Source organism: Bos taurus, chromosome X (genome assembly GCF_002263795.3).
Source record: "Bos taurus isolate L1 Dominette 01449 registration number 42190680 breed Hereford chromosome X, ARS-UCD2.0, whole genome shotgun sequence".
NCBI classification, from domain to species: Eukaryota; Metazoa; Chordata; class Mammalia; order Artiodactyla; family Bovidae; genus Bos; species Bos taurus.
In genome coordinates this window covers 128,046,683-128,059,305 of record NC_037357.1, presented here as the reverse complement: position 1 = coordinate 128,059,305, position 12,623 = coordinate 128,046,683, and the positions used below count along the sequence as shown (strand labels likewise).

The 12,623-nt window shown below is 44.1% G+C and overlaps 1 protein-coding gene across 4 annotated transcripts in view; it reads right to left on the bottom strand.

Moving 5' to 3' along the window:
* Window positions 1-12,623, bottom strand: part of PIR (pirin) — a 98,110-nt gene that overhangs the window by 49,441 nt on the left and 36,046 nt on the right. For 3 of the 4 annotated variants that reach the window (NM_001102358.1, XM_010822204.2, XM_024988357.2), the window contains 2 exon segments: window positions 8,234-8,440; window positions 10,925-11,008. In NM_001102358.1, the coding sequence (NP_001095828.1) occupies window positions 8,234-8,440; window positions 10,925-11,008 (291 nt within the window). 4 annotated transcript variants of the gene reach the window in all.

Genomic DNA, 12,623 nt, shown 5'->3' with positions numbered 1-12,623 from the left:
CAGTACCAGTTTTTAAAATACCAATATCCACTTCATTTAGATCCACAAGAACTCAGTTTTTAATGCAATAGGCAAGAACCTCTGAAGCTGTCCTGTTTTCCTTCACTGTGGTTAGAAATACTCTGTACTGTGTTCTGGGAAAAGACTTCTTATATCCCAAAAGGACAAGCCTTGACTGCCAGAGAAATGATTCTAATGACAGGGAAAGTGTCTGCTCACCTTTACTGAAGGTGATACTTGCTTATTAGAGCTTTCATTATGCCCTTAGTCTAAATCCCTTACTAATTTGTAACCCTCATTAGTAATGGCCAACAATGTATGGATGGTTCAAGAAATAACTTTTGGTTTAAAAGTACACTTATTCATAATTCATTTATTGGCAGAAGAGAGCTTGTTGACACCACTGGAATGTTCTTGCTAAGTGACTAGGTTGGCAGGGACATCTTAAAGGAATAAGAACACCTGGCACCCTTCGTGCACACCAAGAATGGTATTTCTGGGGTGAATGGGCTGCCCTAGGCAAGAGCAGCCTTCCGTAGAGCTGATGTCAACAGATCCTGGCCACTGTTGATTTGAACATTCCTAACTGCAAGTGAAATGCCAGCTACAGCTGCCAACTTCGGACAAGTTCTCTGGTGTCTTCCTATTTACTGAACAAGACTAACAGACCTAACTGAGCCTGGTCTCAACACTCAATCAGAACCAAGATTGGCACTTGTCTGTGCAACAAGGCTGGTCATCTGCTTGGGCTACTGGGCCAGTGATGGGGCGGGTCCTACAGAATGAAGGGCTTTGTGGAATGTGAGATGAGACAGGGCTGCACACAGCACCCCACCCGACCTTACCCTCAAACTACGCTACTGAAAAACCCTGGGAGAGAGGGGTGCAGGAATATATATACAACCAAGGTCAACCTCAGGTAAAATCCGGGTCTTGGGTTTGCGTTTCCTTTCTTCCAATGTCTCACATAGTCTCCTCTTGCCCTGTTGCAACTGCACCAGGATCTGGCTGCTTCTGGTTGCCTATCCAGCCTCCCATCAAGATTCCCCCCAAAACCAGTGCACCCCTAGCATCCAAGTCTTTTCTATAAGCCATTACAAGAGAGGACCCCTGCCCTCTCGCTTTTCTTTCTTTCCTTTTCTCTCTCCATCCACACAAGCAAAATTACTTCTCTGTCCTCCAGACTACCATGGAAGTTGTACACATTGCTGTTTTAGCATTTCTTGTATCACATGCGACTTCTGATGCTGGCCTGTTTCTCCCCCCAGCTAGACAGTGACCTTATTTGAGGACCCGCTGTATCTTATTCACATCGTAGCTCCAGGGCACTGTGTACTGTACAAACAGCAGGCATCTGATGACTGAATGAACAGAACTCATAAAAAAATGGGACCTGTGAATTAAAGGTAACAGTCAGTCCCAAAATCCCCTGAATGATGAAGACATGATGGCTGCATAGACCTATGGCAGCTAAGAAGGCTTCACTAAAGTAGAGGGGACCTGGGTTGGACCTCGATGATGACTAGCGAGCAGATGGAAATGGTAAACTTCTCTCCACATTTCTATGGGGCTTCACACTTGACAGTAATTTTTCCCTGAACTGCTCTGTTTCCCCCTTGTCCTGTGTCAAAGGGAGACCAGGAGGCTCTCTGCCTGGTGTGGTATTTCCTTTCCTCTCTCCCCACACTCACTCATTACTCTCCCCACACTCACTCATTAAAATATTTATTTAAAATCTGAAAATGAAAATTCAGCCTAAAGTTATTTAGGTGCTTGTGAATTTGTTAGGAAGAACTTTTTAAAAAACCATTCCTCATAGCATCTAATTAAACATGGACCATACAAGAGAAAGCAATGGAAATAAAACCCAGAGGAAAAGGAAACTGTTGTCAGAAAGTAAGACAAAACCGCATCATTAAAAATCTTAAATGCCTACAATGATCAAATTATATTAGGTTTCCATAAATTGCCTCTTAGAGATAATGGCCATCCATTAAAAAAATATTTAGTATGTAATATAACATTGAATAACACAGTATTTTTATAAGCTCTTTTATATTTGTACCTATTTTTCTTATACTGAAAAATCCTAATTCCTAAAAATGTTAACAAACTTACTCATTTGTTTTGTTTCTTAATATGTACAGGACCATTTTAAAATTGTAATGCCAACATTAACAATACAAATACAAAATGAAGCTTAAAACTTTTTATGCTTTTGCCTTTAGAGTATACCCCACTCAAACTGTACACCCAGAAAACTGTGTTTAAAATCCCTTAAAATAAGTATTTTTCTCTGTGTGGTCTGAGATCTTTACACAAATTTTTAGGTTCTTCATTTGTTTCTGCTTGGTTTTAAGGTTTGGGGTTTTTTTTCCTTCTGGTTTAACTTGTTTTAAATATGTAAATATTTACATCTTTCAAAATTAAAAATAAAAAGACATACTGAGAAAAGTCTCAAATTCATCCTTAATCTCCCTCCAACCCAAAGGGAATTTTTTTTTAATGTCCAGTTTTAAGAGTGCTCTGCTGATGTAGAAATAAAAGCAATTAACAGAGAGGCCTTTGGAAGAGAGGAGTCCTTTCTGAGCAAGTGTTGTTTTCCCTGTTTGCTCTCGAGCCAACTGGACCCTGTTACCCAGATCCCTTTGTCAAAAACCCACCGCCCCACTTGCAACCTCCCCTACTGGGAGATTAGCCAGTCTTCTTTGTCATGAACTTGCTGGAATACTTCAAAGAAAAAAAGAAGAATTCCTGTGCTACCTGCTTACAAGATTTATTGATTTTTAAATGCTGCCTTGAGAAGTTGTTGTTCTGGGCTTGGGAAAGAGAGGCCTCCCGTGGGAGGGGGTCAGCTTTCCCCTCATCACCAAGGGAACAGAAGGTAGCTCACAAAGGCTAGGGGGGAGGCGAGCTGAGAATCTGGTGCCAACTCTGAAGTCGGCAAGATCTATTTCACACTGCCAATCCAATTTTTAAAAATTCACATTTCCCCTGAAAGAGCTAAATGGAAACAATGTAAAAATGTTCTAAGTTTACTGCCCAGTGTTATCGCCCAAAACCCACTGACATTTGGACAAGCTATAAAATTATTTCCTCGAAAGCTACATAAACTAGATATTTTTTAATCAAATTAAGGTAAAGGGGAGACTGGTGAAATTCTAGATTGATGATAAAGTGTTGCAAATAACTTTGTGCCCTTGGAGTTTCCCAGATGAAAACAAAAGCTGGCAAGTAGTATGGTGGGCAGCGGTTTCTCTCTAGTTCTGGTCTAGGAAAAGGCATGTGTGGTCACCAGCGGACTGCCACAGCCTGGGGACACCCTCAGCTCTTCGAATCAGAGGTGACAATCACAGGCTTGGTTACAGATCACGTGCCAGCCCATAACATGGGCTAATTAGTGAGCAGGCTGTTTTTTGGCCCAAGGGACATGAGGTCTCCCAGTGCCGGCCAGGGCTAAACTGGGGCCCAGAAGTCAGAGAGCCCACAGGGATGCACTGAAACCCAGTAAGTACATCACAACTCCGTGTCAAGCCATGCCCTGAAACACAAAGGAGAGATGTTACTGCAAGCAATGAAACACCTGTCTGTGGACCCCCAAAGGGAACCATGAACCTCCAAACCTCTGCTCATTGATCATTATCACTGCTTGAATTTAAGAAACCTGCAGGAAACAATCTTTGTCTTGCAGAACAGCCCAAAATTCATATTTAAAGGGAAAAAAATCAATCTGGTTTTTACTTCCCTGCTTCCGAACTCCTTAAATAGTTTATTTCATTGGAAACTAGAATTTAGCTACTTTTATTGTTCTCTCAACTTTTTTAGTTAGCTTGAATTAAGCTTACTGCAGTCATTCTTAATCCCTACATTGTCGATCTTATACTTTACCCTTGTTTCTCGCAATCCAGTGTTCATTTACATTTTAATTTCACTTCTGCACCCGGCAAGTATTTACTGATTGCCTTGTATGTATCAGGCACTGTTTCAGGTGCTGGGGGCACAGTGGTAAACAAGATTTGAGCAAATTACATGAGATGTTTGGCAAATTCTTTTGAAAAGTGAATTTTTAAAAGGTCTGGTTATCCAATACATGAATATACAGTCTGCTCATCAGAAGGAAGCTTCTTCTTGTTATGTCTGTAGGCCACGTGAATGCTACACAAAGCTTCTGCAAAGAAGTAAAAGCAGCAACCACTTCTAGAGGCCTTACTCTACACCAGGGATTGGTTTAAGTTTTTTACCTGTATTAACCAAGTTAATCCTCCCAAGGACCCTCTGAGTCATTATAACAATCTCCATTTTACAGATAAGAAAACGGAGGCCCAGCAAGCTTACATGACTTCACTAAAGGCAGTCAGTGGTGGAACTGGCCTTGAACTCAGTAGCCTGGCTCCAGATCGCCTTTTTCTGACCCTGGTGGGGCTGAGGCCTCCTTAACATTTGCTTCTGACACAACAGAATTTTAAACAGCAGGAGGCAAGAAGAGGCATTTGTTGGGGAAAGAATCACGTTCCAGAGAGAACTGGCAATAAATATTCCTGATTGGCTGCCTGATACAGATGGAATGGAGTTTGGAGAATTTCATACTCTCATGAAATGAACATGTGATTTTTGACCTTCCAGAAGCGACGGAAACTATTCAAAGTATCCCATTTTTATCTTTTCCCCCTTTCAGCCTTCACTTCAGATGATGCTCTCCTGGCAGAATCTTCCTCCAAATTGGCCATGGCTTCTCAAGAGCTGAGGAAATGCTCAGACACATATAACTGGGAAAACAGGGACACATCTACCTTTGGGATTAGGACAAGGTCAGTTGTACTGCTTGCAAAAGCTTCCAGCATTCTGCAACAGACTCCCTCATGGCTTCTGTGGCTGTGGGAACTGAAGTCCAGAAAGGTTAAAAGATTTGCCAAAAGCCACAGAGCTGGACCATAATATCTTCTATAGGCACCTAACCAAACTGTCCCTTTTGATAAGTAAACTCCTGTGTCTTGGATCTCAGGGGGTGTCACACATGTTACAAACCATGGTCCCCAGACCACAGCATCAGCATCACCTGGGAGCCAGTTAGAAATGGAGATTCTCAGGCATCACCCAGCTCTGCTAAATCAGAATCTGCATTTTAACAAGAGCCCTGAGAAACCCAGGTGAATATTAAAACTGGAGAAGCACTGAAATGGTCACTAATTCCATTTTCTAGATATTTAAGTTGTTGGGAAGGGAACTGTTGGTGACTCTTGGTTGGTTATAAGCATATCAGTCTCCTGAAAGGTATGTTCTCAGCCTCATCTCATGATCTAACTTCAAATTATCTTCCTGATGCAAAACAACCTTCAGTTTGTTTTTATGGTAGATCTAGGCTTTTAAAGATCCAATCATTCCTTTGTAAGCAGATACTAAGGCTTCAAGTGTGCAAAACGACATTTCTTATGAGACCCAGAATGAAATGGTCAAGAGCCTTCCGTGTGTACAAGGATTCATGCTAGTGTCTTTTCCTCAGAGCAGGTTAAAGACTTTTCCCAAATCCCAGCAAGTCCTTTTAGCATAGACCACACACAGAAACCTCAGCCAAGCTTCTGCCCAAGTTAACACAAAGTAATCAAAATAATAATAAAACAGCTACCATTTACGTGGTGCTTACAACACGTCTGATGCCATTTTGACACTTTGAGTATTAAAACTCACTTTTAAACTTTTCAGTATGAAACTTTTGAGTATTAAAAAATCACTTAATCCTCACAGCAACCATGTGTTACAGGTGAGAACAATGGAGCACACAGAAGTTCAGCAGTTTGCCATAAGCCACACAGCTGGTTCATGGTGGGGATTCTAATCCAGGTCGTCTATGTCTCCAGAGTCCATGCCACTAACCATAGCACCACACTGCCTCTCAGAGTCCAGATGAATGCTGCCCAGGCTTTCAAGACTCCTTTATTCAAATGTTCTCATAATAAAGATTGATCACTTATTTAGGAGAATGTAATTCACTTCAGAGATTTTACTTGACAAAGGGAAAAAGAGGCCAGCAGCTACCAAGACATTATTTCACTAAGTTAAAACATTACTTCTGGTCTCTAATTCTTGGTTGGGATTGCAAGACCAGGCGGTCTGCTGCTTGGAAGTGCTTTAAAATGTCCTTCTGCCTATAACTGGAACCAGCTCTGACATTAAAACTGCATTATATTTTCTGTAAATGAGAAGCAGTTGTAAACACTAAGGATTCATGATGTTGCTAGCTTTGATTATCTATTAAATCAGTTGTCTAACTTCTCTTTTCAGCTTCAGATAGCTCCACTTTTTTGGTAAGAGAAACCTTAAAGACAATTCCAATACACGTGACTGGGCAAAGCCTTGTGCTTTGGTTGAAACAGAGAGAGGGAAATCCTTTGACCTTTACCATCGGCCTCAGGATCCCCAGAAGGCCCATCCCTGGAGTCCTGAAAACACAGAATGAAAACTTTGGGAAATGGAGTGAAGGGCATCTCCTCTGCACCAATTCGGCTCTCTTAGACCCTCCATGTGCTCTGCCTTGTACCTGTAAAGATCTCTCTGTAGAGCTGAAGAGAAGGAAACCCTGGATGCACAGCTGAGAAGGGTGCTGCCCAAATGCTTGGCAACGTACGAATGGGTCACAGAAACACAATGAAGGGCAACTTTTTCAACTGCAAAGTGAAGCCAGAGGCCTGCCAGGGCACAGGCAGCAGTCAGTTATCAATGCTTCATAGGGAGTGAAGTTTGATATGCTTTTCCTCAATCACTTCTATTTGCACTGGAAACATGGTAAGGACGCAGGACAGGAAAGAACTGCGGTTGCAGCGCAGGAAATATAAAAACCAGTAAGTCCTCACCAATAATCACGACCAACTTGCTAACCACGAGGTGCATCCCACTGCCCAGCCGCCATCCCTGTGGGTGCATATAAACAAAATTTATTTAAATTAGCATTTAAAATAGCTTTAAGGGCTGGTTGCACAAAGAATTGCAAAGTGGGTCCCCATATGTTGATGCCAACTGAACAGGTTAACAGACAACTGAAAATAGACAACAGGTAGCAAGCGGGGAACTGGAGGTCTCAGCCTCTCCCAGATCCCCCTTTCCATCCTTTTTAACCATTTCTGTGCCACCCACCCCAAACCAATGGCCGTAAGTAATAACTTGGGGAAAGGGAGCACGAAAGCCCAGCTCCCTTGCCCGGGGTGGGGCAGACTGATCCTCCCGAGTCCGAGTCCTCTTTGGGACTCTGCCTGAGATGACACCCTTGCTCGGCTACCTTCCCTTTCCTGTCCGGGTTCCTGTTTCTGTTCCCCAAGGGACACTCCCTTTAAAACCACTGCCGGAGGAGTGCTCACCTCTGGGTCTGCCTCTGTGGAACCTCACCTAAGAGACCACACGACCTAGCTCAGTACCTAGGAACCCAGGCTCCCGGGAAGCCGGTATGCGACTAACGCAGTCCTGACCATACCCTTTCCGTACCAACATCTGTCCATGAAATTTAGCTGAAATTGATCTCATTTGATTAAAAGGTGGGACCCAGAAGTGAAATATAAAGTCTCAGTTAAGAAGAATGTATAAGACATAAAGGGCTTTGCAGGAGGAGAAGGGGATGACAGAGAATGAGATGAGTTGGATGGCATCACCAACTCAATGGACATAAGTTTGAGCAAACTCCGGGAGATGGTGAGGGACAGGGAAGCCTGGTGTGCTGCGGTCCGTAGGGTCACAAAGAGCGGGACACAACTGAGGGACTGAACAACAACAATAAGACATAAATGGATTAAATAAATGTTCAAGTCAATTTAAAAAAACCCTTTCTATGATGTAGCAATATATGTCCTTACTAAGTTGAGCACAAATAATTTAAATATATCTTCAGGGAGTAGAGTCAGTTTTGGATTTAGTTTCTGAAACGCACTGTTCTAATCTAAGACTATACTATAAATGAAAGGAAACAGACCCAATCTGCACACATGTTAAGATGAATCTTGAAAACTGCTTTTTTACTGAATTTTTTACATGAGCTTGCTTTCCTATAATTTTCCTAACTCTAAGGGTTAGCACATGGCAAAAAACTTCCAGGTTCCCTTAGAATGCACTTACTCTGACACCTCTGAAGCAAGTCCATTCCATGAGACGGGAACTGTGAAAAACTCAGTGAGAGTTGCAGACCCAGAGTGGTCCAGTGTCGTGTCGCCACGCACCTCAGCTTTCACAAACACCCCATGGCGTGGCTTACCTTGATTCCCAGGGCTTCTCCAGAAATAACAGCAACGGTCACGCCATCTTGACTGGGTTTAGGAATTTCGTCACTTTTCAGTTCCTGGTACCGAGGCTTCACCATCTTCTGTGAGCTCCTCAAATTAACCCACAGTTGTAGGCCGTGGACTGGCTCCTCTGAGCAAGGCATCTCGGCGTGCATGATGCCCTGGCCCGCGGTCATCCACTGCAAATACCAGAGCAACAAGAAGGAAGTGTGACCTGGTCTGTAATGAGCCGGCAGATGGGACGATTACACCCCAGTAACTAAGCCAGGCACCTTACAAGTGCTGCTTTCCAAGTCCCCAGGCACCATGAGGAATAACAAAACGACAGTGACAACTGCTGGGGCCCTTTCTGGTTTTCCAAACGCATCCCATGCCTCGGAGTGTGAAATCAAAGCATCAGCTCGGGCATTCACAGAGGTGGAAGAACCCCCTCTTTGGCATCTCTGAGTCTCAGGTTGCCCTCTGAGATGGGAAGTTGCAGGCAGAGGGTAAACTGGGGAGGGCTCTCAGGAGATGCATCTTAATCAGTGAGAAAAGCAGGAAGGGGCACGAAGAGAAGCCAATCACCAATGCAGCTACAGTGGAAGCCTCAGCTGATCCAGCAGGGAGCTCTGGAATTGGATGAAACTTTAGAATTGTCCCAGATGGAGGCTCTTCTATCCCCACATCAACAAACCCTCAAGTGTGGGCCAGGCAGCAGGAGGGAGAACCACCTTGGGAGAGGCCCTTCCCTGGGCAGAGGGCCATGCCCAGGGCAGGATGGAGGACGGGCGCATGGTACATGTGGAGGCCCACAGACTCCACCACACCCCAGACAGCTGACTTGAGTCAGTTGGCTCGACTCTGTTAACGGAGTCATCACTACCTGGAGAAAGTTACTGCCTCCACTGCTGTGCAGATCTTGCATGCATTCATTTCCTTCTTAGTTAGTAGGAGCATATGAGGGGCCAGCCCCAGATGCCAAGCTCAGGATCTGGAGATGAAGAGCTAGAAAACAACAGGTAGGTCTCCTGTCTGTCTCAGCTTGGCTTCTCCCGCAGAAGATCCTGAGACAGGTCTCCAGTGCAGGGACTTCATCTAGAAAGTGTTGCAGAAAGAAAGGAAGAGCAAGCCAGACAAGGGAGAAACCCAAAGAGGGGGTTAATGAGCAGGTTGCATCTGTGGGCACCTGAGGCTCAATCCTGCTGGGATCCATGCCAAGGTACATTAGAACTCCTGCACGGAGGGTGGGAGAACCCACTTCTGGGGTCACAGCCAGTCAGAGCTACACTTTATGTTCTGCTCTGGTGAGATGTTACTGTTGACTTTTGGGCCATGACTCTTTGCCCTTTTGCTTTTCTGACTTTCAATCTCAGTTCAGTTCAGTTCAGTCACTCAGTCATGTCTGACTCTTTGTGACCCCATAGACTGCAGCATGCCAGGCTCCCCTGTCCATCACCAAGTCCCAGAGCCTACTCAAACTCCTGTCCATCGCATCAGTGATGCCATCCAACCATCACATCCTCTGTCGTCCCCTTCTCCTCCTGCCTTTAATCTTTCCCAGCATCAGGGTCTTTTCCAGTGAGTCAGTTCTTCGCATCAGGGGGCCAAAGTATTGGAGTTTCAGCTTCAGCATCAGTCCTTCCAGTGAATATTCAGGACTGATTTCCTTTAGGATGGACTGGTTGGATCTCCTTGCAGTCCAAGGGACTGTCAAAGAGTCTTCTCCAACACCATATTTCAAAAGCCTCAATTCTTTGGTGCTCAGCTTTCTTTATACTCCAACTCTCACATCTAATTCCCTGATAGCTCAGTTGGTAAAGAATCCTCCTGCAATGCAGGAAACCCCAGTTTGATTCCTGGGTTGAGAAGATCTGCTTGAGAAGGGAAAGAGCTATCCACTCCAGTATTCTGGCCTGGAGAACTCCAAGCACTGTATAGTCAATGGGGTCACAAAGAGTCGGACAGGACTGAATGACTTTCACTTTCAATCTCGTGTTCACTGAAATGCCACAATTCAAATATTTTCAGCTGTCATCCCACAAAATATGTAAATAATCCCAGAAAGTACCCGATATAGAGTCCAGGCTTATAAAAACTGGCAAAAATGACCCAAACATTCCCTGGGAATTTTACCTGTAACATGTGTCCGACAGGACTTGTATGGTGGCAGGGCTTGGGTCATATTCTTAAGTGACAATACCTACCCTGAAAATGAACTGGAAGATAGAAAACTGTCTCAAAGACAGCAGAGAGATCTAGAAAGATGAGGACAGAAACTGGAGCAGTGAATGTGGCAACTGGGACATTGTGAGTGACCAGGACCTGGACAGCTTCAGGAAAGGTTTGGGGGCAGTGCTGAGAGGCCAACCTTGACTTCAATGAGTGGAGGATAGGGTGGAAGAGAAGGCAGCTGAGACCGTGACTCATGATTACTCTTTTGAGAAACATAAGAAAGACTTAGGTAAGAGCTAAAAAATGACTGTGGGGGGTTTAGGGAAGCATGAGAGAAGAACACAAGAGCCCTGCACAAGTTTTCAGATGGAGTGCAAGGAGCCATAGGAAGGGAGAAGTCCAGGACATAACAGACAGAGCAGGGACGTGAGAAGGTACCAGATGTGGGTGGGGTCATCAGCAACAGCCAAAGACTATGAACCATCGGCCATTCCTCGTCTTGGCCATACCTGCAGGTCTCCTGGGTTCAACTGACCAGCGTGTCCACAGAAGTCTTCATGGGCCATGCTGCCCCCTTCCAGGAGGTAAGATACCTTTGGGGGGGGTGGAACAGAAGAAAAAGTAGGTGTTGGAGAGCTGTAAAGAGTTGTTCACTTTTTCCATTAAAAATGTGTTTAGGAAAACTTGCCAGGTGAGCTGAGGGGATGGACCTCAGTTGACAGGGCCCTGCTAGGCCAGGCAACATCTTTGAGAGAATTTCAATTGGGAGCCCCTTCCTCCAGGCAGAAGCAGCCGTGAGCAAGCAGAGCCCCTGGCTGAGTGAGAGGGGCTCCAGAGCTCAGAGTGAAGAGAGGAAGCTCCCACTGAGACAGCAGGAACCCTGTTACCGAGACCATGCTGACAGAGGTGTGTGGGAGGACAGATATCAGACCTCCACACCTTCCTCTACAAGGTGACTGGAGAAATCCAGAGGACCAGGCACGCACACCCACAAAATTGTTCAATACATGCTGGCAAGATATGTCAAATGATTTCACAGAAATGCAAGTTGACTTTCCAGAGGCGTGTCTGTATTAAATCTAAAAGCACTGTCCATGCTGAAATTCTGAATTGTCCGTCAGGGGAGCCACTAGCCACAAGTGGCTAAGTTTAAAGTAATTAACATTAAACAAAATGTAAGATTCAGGTCCTCAACTGTACTAGTCACAATTTGAGTCACACAACAGCCCTACTAGTGGCCACCATAGTAGGACAGTGCAGATGATAAGGCATTTCCATCTTTATAGAAAGTTTCACTTGATAACACTGATCTTGATAAATAAACCTGGATATCGGCATCCATCTATGGTAGGCATTTTGTGTGGAGAGCAAAACCTTCCTGGGAGCCTCTGCAATCATGGTATCTCTGGGCAAAATGAGATGGCACCAATTTTAAACTGCACAAGAAAATCAAGCCCATCTTAGTTCATGATTTCACTAAAAGGAAAAAATCAAGCATCTCTAAAATTCATATTTAAAAAACTACTGTGATTATCCTAACTAACAAAGATGAAAAAGGCACCAAATACTTAGAAAGGATTTTACACTACCCCAAGGACATGGTAACATTTGAAATATACAATTTAATACTAAAGGCTTAAAACATCACGTGTATGTTGAGGTTGGGGCCCTCTCTGTACAACTCCATTTAGATTCAACTTTCCATTTTGCTTATTTTGTATACACTTATGAAATTCACCTGTAATGCCAACAAGAAATACCAATGAGCCTCAACAGTTCTTAAAGGTATCTGCCAAACCATGTTTATCTGCAAACCACGTGTGGCTCCCTGCTTCTGGCTTATGGATGACAACTCTGATCATTTGTATTACTGGACAAAGTTTTCATATTATAGCTATGCATGGCATTTGATCCCATCACTTCATGGGAAACAGATGGGGAAACAGTGTCAGACTTTATTTTTTGGGGCTCCAAAATCACTGCAGATGGTGACTGCAGCCATGAAATTAAAAGACGCTTACTCCTTGGAAGAAAAGTTATGACCAACCTAGATAGCATATTGAAAAGCAGAGATATTACTTTGCCAACAAAGGTCCGTCTAGTCAAGGCTATGGTTTTTCCAGTGGTCATGTATGGATGTGAGAGTTGGACTGTGAAGAAAGGTGAGCGCCGAAGAATTGATGCTTTTGAACTGTGGTGTTGGAGAAG